The sequence below is a fragment of the Arachis stenosperma genome, chromosome 4 (assembly GCF_014773155.1).
Source record: "Arachis stenosperma cultivar V10309 chromosome 4, arast.V10309.gnm1.PFL2, whole genome shotgun sequence".
In the NCBI taxonomy this organism is placed as follows: Eukaryota; Viridiplantae; Streptophyta; class Magnoliopsida; order Fabales; family Fabaceae; genus Arachis; species Arachis stenosperma.
In genome coordinates, this window is record NC_080380.1 from 138,571,514 (window position 1) to 138,595,140 (window position 23,627).

Genomic DNA, 23,627 nt, shown 5'->3' on the forward strand with positions numbered 1-23,627 from the left:
TAACCCAAGTTTGTTATTCTATGGCAGAAATCCTTTATATTTGATTCTCATTTTTATTGGTTATCTTGTCATTAAAGCCCTAAGCCCTATGGGTGCAACATGACGTCGCGGGTGATTTTCGCCCTGGTGCAGTGAGCATCTCTAGAATGACCGTTGATTAGTAGCAAGTTCATTAATCTAATATAGCTAATGAATTTGGTTGCACACACTAATAGCAATTCTGTGCAATTTCATATGACATTTAGTATATAAATTTTAGTATATAGATGCATATGGCTTGTGGAGTCTAACCAAGTTTGCATATGCCTTTTTTTTTCAGCTAGCTGGACTCCTATCCTGTCTATCAAGCTTCTTCCAACTATAATGAACCTTATGAGAAAGCTAGCAAAGGAGGGGGTTCCTCAAACTAACAATCCTTGGCCATATCTATCAACAAGTAATCAAACTGCTGGTAGCACTGTGTCATTTACTGCTTCATCGAAGGTAACTTTTTTGGAATGTGAAACCGAGTGCACCGCTTCATCAAAATAAGAATAGGGAAAGAAACTCATCTTTATGGCAGTGCCAAATCTTATGTTGAGGTGTGATAGCAATCCAATACTGGTTTGTGGCAATTCAAATATTCAATGCATTAATAAGCATGAGTATTTATGCAAATGTAACATACAATTTATTTTATTTTATTTTATTTTATTTTATTTTTGTTACAATTAACCTACCCATTGAAATAGATATATTTTTTCCAATTCAGGTTTTTTGGTTAGTTGGAGGAGCAAGGTTATTCTACCTAATTTTTTATGGCCTTGCATGTATTCAAATTTTTTTTGTTAAGAGTTGCATGGGTTCTCTAAATGTAAATGGTATATCACGTTAACGCAAAATAACAATTTTCTGCTATATGATTACTCAGAAATAACTTAATAATAATATTTATCAATCGTGCCAATTATTAATTCATAAATCATAATCTTATATTCTAGTTGGGTGCATATCAGAAGTGTGTTCATTTTTCAACTAACTCACAGAAATTGACTGCTAATCTGTCTAATTACACAATACACATTATGTTGTGACAAAAATTCTCAATTTAGCATCATATGTAAGGCTGGTTCCATAAAATTTGTGGTCCAGCTTCACCAAAAGAAAAAATTGGTGTCCAGCATTAGCCCCATCATAAATGCAAATAAGCTAACAATTGCAGATTAATTCACATCCTATATCCTAATTGGCTAACTAACCAGTACATATGATTTGTATGGATTATGGAATCATCATGCTAATGATGTATGATTCATGGGATGCATGAGGAAGTAAAGTAACAATTGGCAGGAACTAATTAATTTAAGTGAAATTAAACTCAATCATCTTATATAATGTTATGTGACTTTAATTTGAAGATATATGGAGATGCATGGAGACTGGGGAGAGGAGGAATCTTCATACAAGTTCAGCGTGATATTATATTATTATTCCAATAATAAAAGAATAAATCGTTAGTTAAGAACGAGGAGTGTGGTTGTATGTCATAAATTATATTTCTTCTCTTAGTAGAAATTAATACATCTTTTTATTTATTAACTATGAGAATAATATTAAATAGGTGATTAATTTAGATGATAAATTACTTAAATTCAAACTAAGCCATGAAACTAAAAATGAATTTATTTTCTAATTGATGAGTGCGAGCTCATAGAACAATGTTATTATTGTCTGGTAGTTTGCAAAGAGAAATAGAATAGGAACAAGAGTCAGCTTCCATTCATGTGCAGAGTAAGATAACTCACTAACTGAGGTAACTATGAACATAGTACAACTAGGTATTTTACTATGTCCACAGAGAGATCAAGAATGAGTTGAATGAAGTTGTCCAACTCTCTGTTCCACGGTAATTTCTTCGCCGGCTCGGGTAAACTGTTCCAAAGCTTTTGTGCGTTGTCTGGTAATTGGTTCAATTTTATCTTCCCATGGTCATCTGACGAGATCTTTGGGCGTGTCATCAAAGAAGCACATGTCTTAACACTTAAATTCTTCTAAACAAAACATGATGAAGCCTGCACAGTACAAAGAAGAGTTTTCAACGGATAAAGCCAATTCAGCATACCATAACCTATAGTAAGAAAAGAAAGCTCTACCAGCAACAGAAACAATTGGTTTTGTAAATTAAGCCTTAGTTTCTATTCTTTTTTTTTTCGTATTCCTATTCCTTTATATTTGCCCATTATAAAGCTAACACTCACCTTAGAAAGTGTCATAAACTCGTTAAATCCCAAAATAAGCAAGGCAACAATTGCCCATAGTGAAGGTAATCAGTTGTTACCACTCTTGTTGGCCTCCTGAAATTGAAATGAAATTAGGCAATTAGCATTATAATTTTGTCATAATAGATACACCAATATAGCATAATCAAGGAAAAACCATTGAGTCAACGAGTTCATCAAATGAACAAGAGCTCGGGCCTGTCCCATTAGCTTCCTAACACATTCAAACTATGAATCAAAATTTCTTGGCAGCCCATTGCAGTTCATCATGGCACACCATGTATTAATTTACCAGACAATACATTATAAATTTGTTTGCATTTTTTTATTTTTCTGGGAAAAGAAAGAGTGAAATATAGTAAAGCAAACTAGAGGCAATCATAGGTATATAATTATAATTATAGTGATAATGAAAAATAATTTATTATCTTATAATATAATATATCATAAAATTAGCTATGCCAAATGAGTTCAAAGCAAAGCTAGAATTTTTACTGCAAGTTTGTTAGCTATCAACCTCACTTCATTCCAATCACATAAGCTATTCGGGAAAATGGGTAAACAATTGATCAAAATGTACCTTTTCCCAAGTGCTTTTGAAGCCAGTGGATTAATTGTTGTGATTCTCTTCTCTTTTTCATTCGGTGAATCTAACAATGCTTTTGCTAAAATGTTCTCAATGCTAAGAATGTCATCTTTTTCCAAGTTTGAACACTGCAAGACCCAAACATAGGAAATATACCATTTTTATTATAACAGAATCAACTCAGTACAAAATTTGTAAGAATCTCATCATTGTGAAAGGTTTATCTCCCTATCACTTCCATATCTATTGATTTTCACAACTGAAAATTCGGATTTTGTGTTTACAGAAAAGCCATTATACCTCGTGAATCAGTAACAAAAAAGCTAATATACCTTAGACGACGTGAGGCAAGGCATCGACAGCCTAACGGTGCGAGGTAGGGCGGCGAAGGCGGGGCATGGGCGATAACAGGACGGCGCGAAGCAGGGGAGCACGCAGTGGAGATAGGTTGCGGAAGCAAGTAAGCAACCAACGAGCAAGGAGAGGGAGAAGAGGACTTGGAGAATTGATTTTTCTTGGCGGATTAGGTTAAACAAGAACAATGAGTTAGGGTAAAGAACAAACACAAACATAGACAACAGATTTGTTTGAAATTGAAATTATTTTAAAGGTTAATTGATTTTTCTTTTTCTTTTATAAAATAATTTGATGATTTGAATTTTATTTCAGTTGTTATTGAAAAAGGGTATTTTTGTGATAAAAATAAAAAGAATTATTTAGTCATTTAACAAAAATATTCAAAAAGATATATTTATCTTTTTAAAATTATTAATGAGGGTATTTATGTATATATAGTAATATAATATTTTTTAAAAAATAAATAAAAAATATTAATGCAGATAAATATAATTCACGTGACAAATTTTTATTTGTCTACTTTTTATTTCGATATGTATAAATTAGTAATTATATCGTAGCAATCATCTACTTAATATGATTTTTGTCCCATAAACAATAAAGGTTGGAAGAAGAAATGGATGTGGATCCAACTGCACTTTTTTTAGGCCCAACGTACACTTCGTTCACAAACCTATTTGTATTTGATATCAAAATTGGTAATTGTTATCGTGTCTAAAAATTAATATTTAATTTAAAAATATAAAATTAAATAATTTTTAAATATTAAAAATTTATTATAAAAAATAAATTAGCTAAAATTTAAACATTAAATAATAGACAAAAAAAAACTTACCATCAAAATTTATCCTATAATTAATATCTCACATCTATCTTCCCAAATGTTTCATTAACAAAAACAGTATCGTCAAGACGAAGAAAAAAAGTATTATGTTTCTTTACAGTGGTGGCTAGTAATTTTTATTTATTTTTTTATATTACTAGTACAATAATAGGTATCTATCCACATTTTTTAATATAATTTTTACTCTTTTAGTGTACATTTTAAAATATATTATTTATTTACTTTTAGTGGGAAATAAACTCACACATAATTAAATATATTTACTAGACTCAAATTTAGTTTAATATAACTTAAAAGTATTAAAGGTAATTATTAATAAGTTTATACGAGTATAAATATAAAAAAGGATGACATCACAATTGTCATATAAGTATTAATAAATTTGTTTTAAGGATCCTTTTCCTCGTCCCAAAATAAAAAGTCTTTTTGAGAGAAAAATTTGTTATTCATTACTGTTTTCCTATGGAATATGAAGAGAAGAATTAAATGCAAAAGATTTGAGTTTAAAAACAAAAGTTGATAGCTACATTTTGTATTGATTTAACAAAGTTGATAACTACATTTTATGTTGATTTAAAACTTGCAGTTGTACTAGTAGTAAATTCATGCACTTGCTAGGCTTTCAACAGAACTCTTTTTTCAATTTAAAGAATAACTATAGTGTCGTAATCAATTTGTACTTTGTATCTAGCAAACTTAATATGATATTATTGTACTCAATTTGCACTTTGTATGTAACAAACCTAATTAATACAAGTGTAATTATCCGTGCAATGTACGTGTCATGCACGTGATAAGATCGAATAAAATATCAAAATTATAATTAAATAAAAACAAAAAATAGTATTATAAAATTTATAAAAAACAATAACAATTAAAACAAACCTCTAATAAAATTTTCATTAAAAATTTAAATTGTAAACAAATTAAAAAATTGGTATCAGGGTCAAATTAATAATTTTAAGAATACAACTCATTTAATCTATGTCACGTGTCAAAAATCTAATATATTATAATTTATTTAATGAATGAGATCAAACCCCACGTTTTAAACGTCTTTGTCTGAGTATTTGTCTCTGGCAAAAATACCAAAACAAAAAATTATTGTTACATTGGACGATTTTAATACAAAAAAAAGTTAAGGAAGATTTTAAATAAAAAATTAAGTTGGACGGTTTCGATTTTGACCCTCAACGTTAGGAACCAAAACAATATTTATCACTATAATTATCATATTATTATTATTATTATTATTATTATTATTATTATTATTATTATTATTATTATTATTATTATTATTATTATTATATTTTCGATTGATAATTAATAAGTTGTTCAATAATGCATTAAATATTGATTAGTAATAGCTCAAATGGCATAATCTCCTCATACTCAATTAAGAGGTTTGAGTCTCTTATCTTTGGTAATATATATATATATTAAATTAGTATAATTATGCATTTTTACTTAAATACTAATTATAGTATAAATATAATAAAGATATTTTTATAAAATAAACTTAGAAAAGAAAATAGTGCATTTATTTTGGCGAGAAAATTGATTCATGAGGAATCAACACCTCACCTTTATTATTTGGGGAAAAATTCAGTTTTAATATATTAAGTAGATAACTTAGAAGTATTAAAGGTAATTATTAATAAGTTTATACGAGTATAAATATGAAAAAGGATGACATCACAATTGTCATATAAGTATTAATAAATTTGTTTTAAGGGTCCTTTTCTTCGTCCCAAAATAAAAAGTCCTTTTAAGAGAAAAATTTGTTATTCATTGTTGCTTTCCTATGGAATATGAAGAAAAGAATTAAAGGCAAAAGATTTGAGTATAAAAACAAAAGTTGATAGTTACATTTTGTGTTGATTTAACAAAGTTGATAGCTACATTTTGTGTTGATTTAAAACTTACAGTTATACTAGTAGTAAACCTATGCACTTGCTAGGCTTTCAAGCGTATTTCTTTTTTAATTTAAAGAATAACTATAGTATTATTGTAATCAATTTGTACTTTGTATCTAGCAAACCTAATATGGTATTATTGTAATCAATTTGTACTTTGTATGTAGCAAACCCAATTAATGTAATCAATTTGTACTTTGTATGTAGCAAACCCAATTAATGTTCAGCATTGTTCTTGTTCCTGTGTAAAAATGAACTCCGAGGTATAGATCGTTCTGTTGATACTTGAACTTGCTTTCCTTGGGAGTGAGAGGAAAGAACATCGTCTTCTTATAAGGAAGGCGGCGCTGGGCATATGCAAAGGTACTCCAACGCTCAAGTGAGTAGAAGTAGAAGATAAGTATAATATTATTTAGAATGAGTAGCGTACCTGTGACCTAGTGAATCACTTGTATTTATAGAATTGTTGTGTCACATGCAGTTACTTAGTGGGTCTGATATTGTGAAACTGTTACTTAGTGGGTCTAATTATGTGATAACTGCTATTTAATGAGTTTGTTTAGAGAGATTTATGGAGAATTTCCTGTAACTATTTGGTTGGCATGTAGTTATTTGATTTTACAGAATAAATCTGTTAGGAGATCAAAATACGTACTCTCCACGTATTCCTGAAATAGCATGTATGTATTTAGTTTTAACTAAATTCCAATTTATAGTTTTATCTGAGTCGAGCTATAGCCAACAGACGGATCAGATTGTATATTAAATTCTATGCGTGTGGTCCCAAACAAGCTAAGGTTGTGACCTTTGAAACCTTTCTTTTGTGTTCACTGAAAACAAAATTAAATCAATATTGATAACTCCAATAGATTCCATAACTTTGATGCAACATACAAATTCATTCTTTCATTCATTGCTTCTTCCTACTACTATATTAAATAATAATTATCAAATTCAATTGTCTTTAGTTACTAACAACCGTAAGTATATATACTTCAATAAAATACAAAAACAATCTTTAATTTCTTTATTAAAAGCTTATAGAGTTATTACAATGAAAATATATTAGACTACTCTTTTTGTTCTTCCATAGTTATATTTTGAGCTTAACTAAAGTTTTTATCAAACTATATTTTTTATTTTATAGTTTTAATATATTATTAATTGATTCTTTTTAATGTTACCCTAATCTAAATTTTTTTAAAGCATAATATAAGATAGTTATTTTATAATTTACTGATAAAAGTATTTCTGTCAAATAATTTAATTATTTTTTTGAGTTTTTTATTTTAATATCATAATATGCATACTTAATATGATTTTTGTCCCATAAACAATAAATCACCGTTGGGAGAAGAAATGGATGTGGATCCAATTGCACTCTTTTTAGGCCCAACGTACAGCTCCTCACATGCTTCATTCACAAATCTATTTGTATTTGATATCAAAATTGGTAATTGTTACCGTGTCTAAAAATTAATATTTAATTTAAAAATATAAAATTAAATAATTTTTAAATATTAAAATTTTAATATAAAAAATAAATTAGCTAAAATTTAAACATTAAATAATAGATACAAAAAAAATTTGCCATCAAAATTTATCTTATAATTAATATCTCGCATCTATCTTTTCAAATGTTTCATCAACAAAAACAGTATCGTCAACATGAAGAAAAAAAGTATTATGTTTCTTTACAGTGGCTAGTAATTTTTATTTATTTTTTTATATTACTAGTACAATGATAGGTTTCTATCCATATTTTTTAATATAATTTTTACTCTAATATAATTTTTACTCTTTTAGTGTACATTTTAAAATATATTATTTATTTACTTTTAATGGGAAATAAACTTACACATAATTAAATATATTTACTAGACTCAAATTTAGTTTAATATAAATGTAATTATCCGTGCAATGTACGTGCTATGCACGTGATAAGATCGAATAAAATATCAAAATTATAATTAAAAAAAAACAAAAAAATAGTATTATAAAATTTATAAAAAACAATAACAATTAAAACAAAACTCTAATAAAATTTTTATTAAAAATTTAAATTATAAACAAATTAAAAAATTAGTATCAGAATCAAATTAATAATTTTAAGAATACAACTCATTTAATCTATGTCACGTGTCAAAAATCTAATATATTATAATCTAGTCAACGAATAAGATCAAACCCACGTTTTAAACGTTTTTGCCTGAGTATTTGTCACTGGCAAAAATACCAAAACAAAAAATTATTGTTACATTAGACGATTTTAATACAAAAAAAACGTTAAGGAAGATTCTAAATAAAAAAATTACGTTGGGGACAGTTTCGATTTTGACTCTCAAGGACCAAAACAATACTTATCCCTGTAATTATCATATTATTATTATTATTATTATTATTATTATTATTATTATTATTATTAAAAATATTTTCGATTGATAATTAATAAGTTGTTTAATAATGTATTAAATATTGATTTTATATAACTATAATAAATATATTTTTCTGCCAACGAGTAATAGCTCAAATGACATAGTCTCTCCATACTCAATTAAGAGGTTGCAGGTTTAAGTCTCTTATCTTTGGTAAAATATATATATTTTCCTAAATTTGTATAATTATTTATTTTTACTTAAATGTTAATTATAGTATGAGTATAATAAAGATATTTTTATAAAATAAACTTAGAAGAAAAAATAGTACATTTATTTTGACGGAAAAATGAATTCATGAAAAATCGACACCTCACTTTTATTATTTGGGAAAACTCAATTTTAGTATATTAAGTAGATAACTTAGAAGTATTAAAGGTAATTATTAATAAGTTTATACGAGTATAAATATGAAAAAGGATGACATTACAATTGTCATATAAGTATTAATAAATTTGTTTTAAGAGTCATTTTCTTCGTCCCAAAATAAAAAGTCCTTTTGAGAGAAAAATTTGTTATTTATTACTGCTTTCCTATGAAATATGAAGAGAAGAATTAAATGCAAAAGATTTGAGTTTAAAAATAAAAGTTGATAGCTACATTTTGTGTTGATTTAAAACTTGCAGTTGTACTAGTATTTAACCCATGCGCTTGCTAGACTTTTAACAGATTCCTTTTTTCAATTTACAGAATAACTATAGTATTATTGTAATCAATTTATACTTTGTATGTAGCAAATTCAATTAATGCCACGCTCAAGTTAATAGAAGTAGAAGATAAGTATAATATTATTCAGAGTGAGTAGCGTACCTGTGACCTAGTGAGTCACTTGTATTTATAGAATTGTTGTGCCACATGCAGTTATTTAGTGGGTTTGATATTGTGGAGCTGTTACTTAGTGGGTCTAATTATGTGATAACTGCTCTTTAGTGAGCTTGCTTAGAGAGATTTGCGGAGAGATTCCTGTGTCCATCTGAGTTGGCACGTAGTTATTTGATTTTATAGAATAAGTAGAGCAAAACACGTACTCTTCACGTACTCCTGAAATAGCAAGTGTGCATTTAGTTTTAACTAGATTCCGATTTATAGTTTTACCTGAGTCGAGCTATAACTAACGGACGGATCAGGTTGTATATTAGATTCTATGGGTGTGGTCCCAAACAAGTTAAGGTTGTGTGACCTTTGAAACTTTTCTGGGCGGGTTAGGTTAAACAAGAACAATGAGTTAGGGTAAAGAACAAGAACAAACAACAGATTTGTTTGAAATTAGAATTATTTTGAAGGTTAATTGATTTTTCTTTTTCTTTTTTAAAATAATTTGATGATTTGAATTTTATTTTAATTGTTATTGAAAAATATTTTTGTGATAAAAATAAAAAAGATTATTTAATCATTTAACAAAAATATTTAAAAAGATATATTTATCTTTTTAAAATTATTAATGAGGGTATTTTTGTATATATAGAAATATAATATTTTTTAAAAAATAAATAATAAATAAATATTGATGTAGATAAATATAATTCACGTGACAAATTTTTATTTGTCCACTTTTTATCTCGTATCAATACGTATAAATTAGTAATTATACCGTAACAATCATCCAGAATATATATTATTTTTTATTCTTGGCCATGTATTTCGAGAATAAAATATTTTTTTATAATTTTTTAAAATTTTAGTTAGTTTTCAATTATTAAGTAATTAGTCTAATCGATCTCTAATTATTTAAATAATTGATCAAAACAATTTTTATAAATGATGTTATATTGATGTGTTAAGAACTACGTGAAGTAATTACTATTAAATGGTTGAAGGCCAACTAAAAATTTTTAAATTGTAAAAAATTACTTTGTCTTTTGTTTAAATGATTAGGATCCGAAAAAATATTAGCTCTTTAAATTAAGTCTTTTTTGTCGAAGTTTTAGACTACGAAACAAAGTATGGACATTGTCAATTATTAAAAAATAGAGTAAAATATATTTTTTATTTTTAAAATTTGATAAAAAAATTTTAAAAATATTTTTAAAATTTTTTTTAATTTTGTCCCAAAAGTTTTCGATTTGAATCAAATATATTTTGAGCGCCTAATTTTTTGAAAAATATAGAACTAATTTAACAATAATTTCATAAAAACAACCTTTAATACAAATAAATAAGCATAACTTTCATGTATTTTTGTTGAATTAATCTTAAATTTTTAAAAATTTAATTATCGAAGATATATTTGATATAAATCGAAAATTTTTGAAACGAAATTGAAACAAAATAAAATTTTGAGATATTTTTAAAATTTTTACTATACTTCAAAGATAAAAAAATATATTTTATTCTAAAAAATATTTAATTACTATTTTGTTTGTAAAAGTTAAAAGATTAGATGTTGTATTTGTTATAAAATAAATTATTATTTTTCATGCGTTTAGGGGGGTGAGTTAGATGGAGACTAGAGAGTCATTCTTACAAAAAGATTTTACTCTATCAAATGAGATTAGAATAAAGATTAAACCTTGTCTACGTATTGCTATCTGCATTGCTTGCATGTTATTTATACATATAGACTCATTCACGAATCTAGAAAATTTTGATAATAGGGACAAAATATATATAATATAATAAAAAATTTTATAATAAAAATATTATGTGTACATAAAAATCAGTTATCAAATTATTCATTAATCGTTATATATTTATATATAAATATATGTATTTTTAATTTGAGTTTTTTATTTCAATATGTATACATATGATTATTTTTTATGTACATATAATATGATTAGTCTTTAAAATATATAATTTATAAATTAAAACACTAAAATAGTAATTTAAATGATAACATATAATTTAAAATTTTATTATTTAGATTTTATATTTTAAAAAAATTGAGTAATCTTTTTCTTAATAATACAATCGAAATATCTCTCTTTTTATATAGAATAATGCTACATATTCAAGTTTTTTTTGTTAACTAATTCCAACGAAATTAGTCTAAGATAACAAAAATCAGTTATGACTAGCATTATTCAAAGTCTTATTGTTTAACTTGATTAGACTTAATTTATAAAAAGATTTGAATGTGTAGTATTACTCTTATATACATATACTTATTAGAAATTTACTTCTCATACAATTAAAAGCTAATTTTTATTGAAATTCATAGTTAAAAAAATTCTTTCAATTAATGCAGTTGTTACAGAAAAAAAATAAAACTAATATAAAAAAAAGATAAATAATACTCTTTCGAATCGATTTCTAAGAAAAAACATAAATTTTATTTAAATTGAAAATTGATAATTCCAACGATATCTAATATAAAATTCTTAAATTGATTATGAAGTACCAAAAATTGAGTAAAAAATTATTGTAAGGTCAAATTCAATAATTTAGTGGGGACAAATAAATTTTATTATCATATACTACTCAAAAAAAGTTCAAATTACAGTGGAGACACTTACCCCACACTTATACATCTGCATCCGTCCCTGCTGATATAGTTGTAAAAATACTTTTGAACTTTTTTTAAAAAAATAGCTAAAGTAGTATTATTTTAATTCGTAATACTTTTATTAAATTTTAATTTCATCTTTAGTATTTTATATTTAAAATATTATATTTTTATCTCAAATTTTTTATTTTATTATTTATCAAAATTAAAACTTTTTTTCTAAAAATAGTTTTTTTCTTTTATTATTATTATCTTTTTTTTTTATTCTTCTACCATTTTTATTCTTAAAACTACAACATACTACTATATCTACTACAATTACAATGTTTATCGCTACTTATAAGAAAACAAGAATAGAGGAAATGATATTTTTAAAAGGGAAAAAACTTAATTATTTTAACCAAAACAGTAAAATAGGATGAAATAAAGGGTATGTCTAAAACGAGCTCAACTATTATGTGCTTATTGAATGAGCCACACTTATATAGGCCATTAGATGTTATTAGATGAAAATCAAAGGCTAATATAAAACAAGAGTATTGATGGACTTTAATAAATATAGAATATCCTAGTACATAAATAAATACTTTAAATGGCAATACTTTAATATACAATACTTTAAACGGCAACAAAATTTTTTATTTTTAAATAATTAAATATAAAATATGAGAAAAGCTTAGTATACAAGCGATTAGGGCTTGTAACTATTACAAGTTCATTAACGCCTAATTCACTAAAACGCGTTGCAACTCCTACGTCACTTACACGCGCTATACAAAGATCCCGCGTTTGTATAACTACCAAATTTAAAAGATTTGTTTCCTTCTTTGTTTTCTTTCTTTTCAAATTTCATCGTTCTTCTTCTCGCGCGTCTTCCCCTGGTTTTTCGATCGTTCTTTTCCTCTCCTTTCTCATTGCTTTGTTCTTCGTCATTGACGTTAGTTTTTCTCTCTGTAACTCCAGCTTCGTTTTGACATGGTGTATTTATAGTTTTTGACATGGTGTATTCTGCAACCTCTCTATTGTTGATGACCAGTTTGTTCCGAAGGTTGGAATGACCTTTACCACCCTTGAAGATGCTGGAAAATTTTACAGGAACTATACCAAGGTTGCAGGTTTTTCTACAAGAGTTCGGAGCACAAATAGAAAGGAAAACGAGATTAAGAATCAATTGATTACATGTAGCAGAGAGGGAAAATGAAACTCTCATAGCAAAGACTCATTTGATAGGAATTGGAATTATTTTCTGCTAAATTTTGGTCTTGTGGACAACAAGTGGCTTTCATGTAGTGTTGGGTTAAAATCTGCAGCAGAGGTGTAAATTTAATTTTTTATCAGGTGTATTTATAGTCTGTGTTTGGGTGTATTATGCAGATCTCTATGCAGACCGTCATATATGGGTTTCAATCTATCTGATCACCACTTCATATTATAGTACCTGTAAATCAGACATTTTGAATACACCAGAGAGAGTTTAATTAATTTTGGTCTTGTGGACAACAAGTGGCTTTCAGGTAGTGTTGGGTTAAAATCTGCAGCAGGGGTGTAAATTTAATTTTTTATCGGGTGTATTTATAGTCTGTGTTTGGGTGTATTATGCAGATCTCTATGCAGACCGTCATATATGGGTTCCAATCTATCTGGATCACCATTTCATATTATAGTACCTGTAAATCAGACATTTTGAATACACCAGAAAGAGTTTAATTAATTTTGGTCTTGTGGACAACAAGTGGCTTTCAGGTAGTGTTGGGTTAAAATCTACAGCAGAGGTGTAAATTTAATTTTTTATCAGGTGTATTTATAGTCTGTGTTTGGGTGTATTATGCAGATCTCTATGCAGACCGTCATATATGGGTTCCAATCTATCTGGATCACCACTTCATATTATAGTACCTGTAAATCAGAAATTTTGAATACAGTAGAGAGAGTTTAATTAATTTTGGTCTTGTGGACAACAAGTGGCTTTCAGGTAGTGTTGGGTTAAAATCTGCAGCAGATGTGTAAATTTAATTTTTTATCGGATGTATTTATAGTCTGTGTTTGGGTGTATTATGCAGATCTCTATGCAGACCGTCATATATGGGTTCCAATCTATCTGGATCACCACTTCATATTATAGTACCTGTAAATCAGACATTTTGAATACACTGGAGAGAGTTTAATTAATTTTGGTCTTGTGGACAACAAGTGGCTTTCAGGTAGTGTTGGGTTAAAATCTGCAGCAGGGGTGTAAATTTAATTTTTTATTGGGTGTATTTATAGTCTGTGTTTGGGTGTATTATGCAGATCTCTATGCAGACCGATATATATGGGTTCCAATCTATCTGGATCACCACTTCATATTATAGTACCTGTAAATCAGACATTTTGAATACACCAGAGAGAGTTTAATTAATTTTGGTCTTGTGGACAACAAGTGACTTTCAGGTAGTGTTGGGTTAAAATCTGCAGCAGAGGTGTAAATTTAATTTTTTATCGGGTGTATTTATAGTCTGTGTTTGGGTGTATTATGCAGATCTCTATGCAGACCGTCATATATGGATTCCAATCTATCTGGATCACCACTTCATATTATAGTACCTGTAAATCAGAAATTTTGAATACACTAGAGAGAGTTTAATTAATTTTGGTCTTGTGGACAACAAGTGGCTTTCAGGTAGTGTTGGGTTAAAATCTGCAGCAGAGGTGTAAATTTAATTTTTTATCGGGTGTATTTATAGTCTGTGTTTGGGTGTATTATGCAGATCTCTATGCAGACCGTCATATATGGGTTCCAATCTATCTGGATCACCACTTCATATTATAGTACCTGTAAATCAGACATTTTGAATACACTAGAGAGAGTTTAATTAATTTTGATCTTGTGGACAACAAGTGGCTTTCAGGTAGTGTTGGGTTAAAATCTGCAGCAGAGGTGTAAATTTAATTTTTTATCGGGTGTATTTATAGTTTGTGTTTGGGTGTATTATGCAGATCTCTATGCAGACCGTCATATATGGGTTCCAATCTATCTGGATCACCACTTCATATTATAGTACCTGTAAATCAGACATTTTGAATACACTAGAGTGAGTTTAATTAATTTTGGACTTGTGGACAACAAGTAGCTTTCAGGTAGTGTTGGGTTAAAATCTGCAGCAGAGGTGTAAATTTAATTTTTTATCGGGTGTATTTATAGTCTGTGTTTGGGTGTATTATGCAGATCTCTATGCAGACCGTCATATATGGTTCCAATCTATCTGGATCACCCTTCATATTATAATACCTGTAAATCAGACATTTTGAATACACCATAGAGAGTTTAATTATGGAAAAAAAATTTACTTATAATTAGATCAAATATATTTACACCATGTGTTCAATTTCTTAGAACAAGAAGATCAATAAAACCTAGAAGAACATAGAAGAACAGTAAAACATAGTTCTTCGATTTCGAAATCAGAAACAGAAATGTGGAAAATGTACAAGATAAGTAAAACAATAACGTACTTTGAATAATATTTTGTTGATGGTTTCTGCTATTATTCGCGACGAGTTCAAATGTCTCTTCAGTTTGGAATGTTGCTCGAAACTTGAGGATTTGTGTTATCTTTGAAGGAGAAGAGGAAGAGTGAGCCATAACGAGCGGTTTTTTCGAAGCGTAATCGTTAGAGTGACGCGCGTGAAATTGACGCTCCATTTAAAGGGAGGGAGTGCGCGTGGATTAAACCTGAGTTGGGCCAACTTGTAAGGATTGTATGCGTTATTTGCTTGTATGTGTAGCGGGGCCCATAAAATATATGAGTATTTTTCATTTATTAAAATTAATTATTGCAAAAAAAATTTATAATATTAAAAAATTATATTAAAATAATATTTTAAACTATAACTAACATAAAAATATAAAATAATTAAAATTTTATTTTATATTACTTGACAAATAATTAGATTATTATATTTAAAATTTATTAACTAACTAAGTTTATTAAATATATTATTATATAATATAATTTTTTATAAAAATATTTTAAAAATATAATTTATTTAAAATATTATATATAATACATGAAAATATTAACTTTTTTATTTTTTTCAATTTTTTTTAGAAAAACATAATAAATAATATAATTTTAAATACATACCTAAATAAAAAAGTTAATATTTTCATGTATTTTATATAACTTTTTAAATAAATTTTACTTTTACAAATATTTTGATAAAAAAATTATATGATATAATAATATATTTAATAAAGTAATTAGTTAATAAATTTTAAATATAATAATCTAATTATTTGTCAAGTAATATAAAATAAATTTTAATTATTTTATATTATAGCTTAAAATATCATTTTAATATTATAAAAAAATTTGCATAATAATTAATTTTAATGAATAAAAAATTTATATTTTTTGTATTTATTTAATTTATATTTTTTTAGAACAAAAAGTTTCTACCTTTATATAGTAAAATATGTGATAATCTTCTTAATATATATTAGGGGTGGTAAAACGGGTCGAGTCCGTCGGGTCGACCCGCCGAACTCGCTAAAAAAGGTGGGTCGGACTAGGATTTAAAACCGGTCAAATTAAAAAAATTTGCCAAATTCACAAAATTTTTATGCAAAATTATTTTATAATATTAAAAGATTATATAAAAATGATATTTTAAATAGTTATACTATAATAGATTTAATATGTTTTCTGATTTCAATGTTATTAAATAGTATATATATATATATATATATATATATAGGGGTGGCAAACGGGCCTAAACCCGCCGGGTCGACTCGCGTAACCCGCTAAAAAAGGCGGATTGGGCTGGAAAATTGGGACCGCCAAATAGCAAAAGTTCGCCTAACTCGCACCGCTTAAACCACGGGCTTTGGCGGGGCGAGTGGGTTTCTCTGCCGGGCTTATTATTTTTAGCAAGGGGTATTTTTACAATTTTTTTTTTGCCAAAACCCAACTTCCCCCAACCTAACTTACAAGAGAATGAAGATGAAAATTGAGTGTTTTGGATTATATTTTTTTTGTAGAGACAATATTTATAATTATGTTTTAGATTATGTTTATTTTGCTTTGGAAACTATATTTATAATTATGTTTTGGATGAAAACTTGGTTTATATTTATATTTATTAGATATTTATAATTACAAAGACTTTAATATTTGTGAATATAAAAATTATAATTTGTTTATACTTTTAGAAATTATAATAGTTAAAAGTAAAAAATAGGAGAGATTTTTTTATGCATTTATATATATTATTTAATAGTTAAAAGTAAAAAAAAAAAAGAGGATATTTGGCGGACTATGCCTGCCGTTAGGCTGGGAGGGCTAGGATTTTGGAACCGCCTCACTTGGCGTGGGGCGGGCTCGCCCCAACCCGCCCCGCCTCACCTAGGCTCGCACCTTAAACGGGACGGGCCAGCCCGCCCCGCCAACTAAAGTGGGTACAGAATGCTAGTCGTTTGACTTTGTTTTTTATTTTGAAAAATAAAATTAACTAAAAAATAATAATTAAACAATTAATTACAAATTAAAAATAGTCAAATTATAATATAACTTTTTATTATTATTTTTAAAATTTTTAACTTCAATAAATTTGTTTAAAATAATATTTGTCAATAGAACTATTTTTATTTTAAAAAATAAGTCACATAATTTGAACATATATACAAAATTATAAAATAAAATAAATAAAGTCACATAATTAGAAGTTAGAACATATATACATAATTTAGCGAATTTTTTTAATTTGACAGGTTTCAAATTCTAACCCAACCCACATTTTTTAGCGAATTCGGCGGATCGGCCCGACAAATTCGACCCGTTTTACCACCCCTAATATATATAAAAGAAGATTATCACATATTTTATTATATAAAGATAAAAAAAATTTATTTTAAAAAATATGAAATATAAATACAAAAAATATAAGTTTTTTTATTCATTAAGATTAATTATTATATATAAATTTTTTTATAATATTAAAATAATATTTTAAACTACAACATAAAAATATAAAATAAATAAAATTTATTTTATATTACTTGACAAATAATTAGTTTATTATATTTAAAATTTATTAACTAATTACTTTGTTAAATATATTATTATATAATATAATTTTTTATCAAAATATTTGTAAAAGTAAATTTTATTTATAACGTTATATATAATACATGAAAATATTAATTTTTTTATTTAGGTATGTTTTTAAATTATATTATTTATTTTGTTTTTCTAAAAAAATTAAAAAATAAAAAATAATATTTTCATGTATTATATATAATATTTTAAATAAATTATTTTTTAAAAATATTTCTATAAAAATTATATTATATAATAATATCTTTAATAAAAGTAGTTAGTTAATAAATTTTGAATATAATAATCTAATTATTTATCAAGTAATATAAAATAAATTTTAATGATTTTATAGTTTTATGTTACTATTTAAAATATTATTTTAATATAATTTTTTAATATTATAAAAAGGTTTTGCATAATAATTAATTTTATTAAATAAAAAATACTCATATATTTTATATTTATATATTTTATATTTAGTTATTTAAGAATAAAAGATTTTGTTGCCGTTTAAAGTATTGTGTATTAAAGTATTGCTATTTAAAGCATTTATTTATGTACTAGGATATTCTATATTTATTAGAGCCTATCAATGCTCTTGTTTTATATTAGCCTTTGATTTTTATCTAATAAAATGTAATGACCTATATAAATGTGGCTCATTCAATAAGCACATAATGCTTGAGCTCGTTTTAGACATACCCTAAAATAAAATATTTAGAACAAAAATAAAGTATTTCAAATATTAAAAATGAAACTAAAATTTATTCTAAATATTATGAGCTAAAACAGTATATTATTTTTTTAATATAATTATGTAATCATAAAAATATATTTGACCTTTTTGTTTGGATACAATTATCAATTGTTAAAAATATTAAATATATATATATATATTTTTTTTTTACAATCAGTATTCACTAAAAATAATATCTTATTTTTAATGGCAACTAAAATTATAAAAATCAACATCCCACGGCTTCTGTAAATTGCATCAAACCTTTCTAAAAAAAAGTTAATAAAGTAAAGAAAATAAAAATATAATTTCAATCAAAATAATTAAACTTACCTATTATAAAAATTATAAATTTAATAGAGACTCATTTTTCAATTATCATTTTTCTAATCCGTGGATGATTTTTTTTTTTCGGTGAGAGTAAATTAATAAAATAGTATCTAAAAGTTCACATAGGTGATAAAAAGAATCCAAAAAATACTAACGACAAAAATAAGTTTTCAAAAAATTTAAAAATATGATAAAAGAACTAGATATATATATATATATATATATATATATATATATATATATATATATATATTTTGTTGGAATAAATAATTTTATTAATCCATATCATCTATATTGAATCACCAAAATATAACATAAAGCGGAAGCGTACCTTTAATTATAAGAGTCGGAAATTGATAGAAGAATTTGGATCTTGTGGTTCTTTCGATCTTTCTCAATCAAAGCCTTCTGTATTCCTAGGTGGCTGTCTGGCTGAACTGCAACTCTTTTGATGGGGAAAGAGTAACAAAGGCGGCTTTGGTATATTGGGGACCGAAACCCTGAAGGTCTATTTATATTTGAGCATGGCACCCATTAAACCCTAAAGCCCAAATAAAATAGTATCTAAAGTCCAAAAGATAATATATCTAAAATCCAAAAGATAATTATCTAAAGAACAAAAGATAATATCCGGTTTTATTCTCATTTAATTCCAAATCAAAAATAATAATGACTTATTCAATTTAGCATTTATAACAATAAATGAGATCACCATTATATAAGTCATTTAATTTGAAATAGCATCATTTGTGATTATAATTAATATATGTATTGCCCACAAACAAATTAGAAAATTAAAATAATTTCCTAACAATCTCCCACTTGGGCTATACATATATTCTTTCTTGACATAATCACATCTTATAAACTTTATGCGCGCATCTGAATGCTATTTCTTTCATTACTTTAACAATCTGGTTCGTCTCATACATTAGATATGGAACTACCGCAGCTTTTATCACATTAATGTCGTGACTAAACCATGCCAATCACCATCCTAATATACTTAACGACATAGATCAAATTTGGATGAGTAATATGGAAATTACATGCCAAGTGATCTCATGCATGTCTATTTCCAACTGGTCCAACTTTAAAACTTTATTGAGATCAAACACAATACAAATATTACAAAATGAACATTTCATATAACATGAAATAAACCATCAACTTAATTCTGCAGAAATAACTCAATATCTGTCATAGGATATATAGCATAAAATAAACTCCTACTAAACCAAGGTATCACAAATATTGACACCCATCCAAGAAGTGTGCTTATGAAAGACTTGAGGGATCAATTCCTCGGTTAATAAGTTTGCTAGCATATACTCTGTTCCTATATATCCTATGGAAATCTGTTTTTCTTAAACTTTCTCTTTGACAACTAAGAACTTGATGTCTGTATGCTTCGATTTTGTCAAGCTCTTATCGTTGTTGGAGTATAGTATTACTGACTTATTGTCACAAAATATCTTTAATGACCTTTCAATATCATCTACTATACGAAGCTCAGTGACAAAGTTTCGCAACTATATGCCATAAAATCGAAATCAGAGTACCTAATGATCTCCCAAATTTTATGATATCCGAAAAATAAGCATGTAATCCTTTGTTCTCTTTAGATAACGCATTACGCATTTAACAGCTATCCAATGATCCATGCCCGGATTGCTCAAGTATTTACCCAACACTCCCACTATAAATGATATATCGGGACGTGTGCAGACTTGAGCATACATTAAGCTCCATAATGCTGATACATAAGGTTTATCATGCATTGCTGTCCTCTCAAGATTATTTTTAGGGCAATGCTTGATACTAAACTTGTCTCCTTTAGCTACGGGTGTGTTCATTGGTCTATAACTTTACATGCCATATCTACTTAAAAACTTTTCGATATAGTTCTTTTGTGATAATCCAAAAATATCTTGAGAGTGTTCTCTTAGTATCTCGATTCCTAATACAAAAGAGATATCACCAAGAATTTTCATTTCGAATTTGTTCGATAGAAATTTCTTAGTTTCATGCAACAAGCCTATATCGTTACTGACAAGTAGAATGTCATCAACATATAAGATAAAAAAATGTATTTACTCCCACTGAACTTGCGGTATATACACTCATCTATGATATTTACCTCAAAACCATGAGGTAATGACTTGATGAACTTGTGATACCATTGACGAAAAGCTTGTTTAAGACCATAGATGGATTTTTTTCTTTCTCTATTGGATCTCCTTAACGACACTTCTTGAGGTTGTTGAGCTTGATATATGGATTGGGATTGAGGAGTATTCTCATTATTTTTCTGTGCTATAGTAGTATCTTGAGCAACAACAATATTCTTATTGTTCTTTTGTACTATAACTGGATCTACAGCAGGATTCTCATTGTGCTCTTGTACTATAACTGTATCTTAAACAATAATAGGCACAAGGTCCTAATCATTGTCAGTTATAGAATCCTCATCAAAAGCAACATTCCTAGTATTTTCTTCCCCCAAACTCAACATCCTCAATAAATCTCGCATTTCCCGTTTTAAAAATAGACCTTGATGCAGGATTGTAAAACTTGTACCACCATGAGCGCTCAGCGTAACCAACAAAGTAGCAGCTAATTTTTCTTGAGTTTAATTTTCTTTCATGCGACCTATAAGGTCACGCCTCAGCTGGACATCCCCAAATATGTAAATGCTTTATACTGGGCCTTTTCCCAATCCAAATTTCATATGGGATTTTGTTAACTGCTTTGCTTGGCACCCTATTAAGGATGTACACTGCAGTCTTTAAGGCTTCTTCCCAAAGTGATTCAGGTAAGGAAGAATGACTAATCATACTTCTCACCATGTCCTTAAGAGTTCGGTTCCTTCGCTCTGCAACACCATTCATGCTAGGTTTGCCTGGCATGGTGTATTGCGGAACAATACCACACTCTTCTAGGAAAAGAGCAAAAGGCCCGGAACGTTGCTCACCTGAACCGTCATATCTTCCGTAGTATTCACCACCACGATCAGATTTGACAGCTTTAATTTTCTTTCCAAGTTGAAGTTCAACTTCAGCTTTGAAAGACTTGAAAACATCCAAGACTTGGGACTTTTCATGAATTAAATATAGATACCCATAACGAGAGTAATCATCTATGAACATAATAAAGTACCGTTGTCCATTCTAAGAGACAATAGGGAATGGGCCACATATATTGGTATGTATCAGTTATAAGACATCTTTAGCTCTCTCGGCACCAAATTTCCTTTCGTTTGTCGTTTTCCCCTTTATGCACTCAATACAGACTTCAAAGTCCACCAAATTTAGGGGTCCAAGAATTCCATCCGACACGAGCTTCTGAATTCTCTGTTTAGAGATGTGACCTAGGCGTTTGTGCCATAATGATGTCGAATTCTCATTTAGTTTTCGCTTTGTATCCGTTTGCAGTATTTCATTATTATAGAAATTTAAGTCAAGCCTATATAGATTATCCACCAAATGACCAGAGCAAATATTATTCGAATTATAGAAGAGACTGATTTTATTATCTCCGAACGAACAAAAATAATCTGATTTGTCCAAACAAGAAACAGAAACTAAATTTCGTCTAAATAATGGTACATAAAATGTCTCTAATAAATCCAAGTAAAATCCACTCGTGGAACATAATCTAAAGGTTCATATAACTTCAACTGCAACTATATTGCCGTCTGCCACATAGATGTATCTTTCAGCATCATTTGGCGGTCGGCTCCACAGGCAACCCTGCATAGTAACACTTACATGAGTAGTAGCAGCAGAATCTACCCACCAAGTATCAACAGGTGCATAACTTAAACTAGCCTCAGAACAAACGAAAGTAAGAATTATACCCTTCTTTACACACCAGGTGGCATATTTGGTACAATCCTTCTTCATGTGTCCCACCTTCTTACAGAAGAAACAAGTTGAAACTTGACTTTGTTTTTTAGCCTTTTTTTGCTAAGAAGGCACATCCGCAGTAGTATCACGCTTTCTTTTATACTGAGAAGATGAAGCCATGTGAGCAATTTCAGTCATATCTTGCTGTAGCCTCTCTTCTTCTTGCACACAGTGAGATATAAGCTCATTTAAGGACCAAGTATCCTTCAGAGTGTTATAACTCACTTTGAATTGCCCAAAGTGTGCAGGAAGGGAAATCAAAATGAAATGCACGAGTAAATCTTCAGACATCTCTAACTTTAGTGCTTTCAATTTTGAAGCAAGATGAGACATTTTCATAATGTATTCCCTTATGTTCCCTTTACCTTTATACCTCATGGAGACAAGTTTGCTCAAAAGACTACTTGCCTCCGCCTTTTTATTCTTAGTAAAGAATTTTTCAACATCCTTTAGGAACTGTTTGGCATCTTTATCCTCAGTAATTGAGCCTCGAAACGCCTCAGGAATTGAGCGTTTCATGATCATAATGCTCATTCGATTGGATCTCTCCCACTTCTCTATTTTAACCTCATTGAGATTTTTCGGAGTGGAAATGGGTTTCTCCTCTCGAAGAGCTATATCTAGATCCATACAACCGAGGACAATCTCTACGGTATTTTTCCAAACTTTAAAGTTTGTACCATTCAGCATAGGAATACTGCTAATTTGTGAAGAAACATTGGTAGCTAAAGCCAT

At 27.7% G+C, this 23,627-nt stretch overlaps 1 protein-coding gene across 1 annotated transcript; it reads right to left on the minus strand.

Moving 5' to 3' along the window:
* Window positions 1–22,952: 22,952 nt before the first annotated feature.
* LOC130975679 (uncharacterized) lies at window positions 22,953–23,627 on the minus strand. Its single transcript, XM_057900434.1, has one exon. The coding sequence runs from the start codon at window positions 23,625–23,627 to the stop codon at window positions 22,953–22,955; it is 675 nt and encodes a 224-aa protein (XP_057756417.1).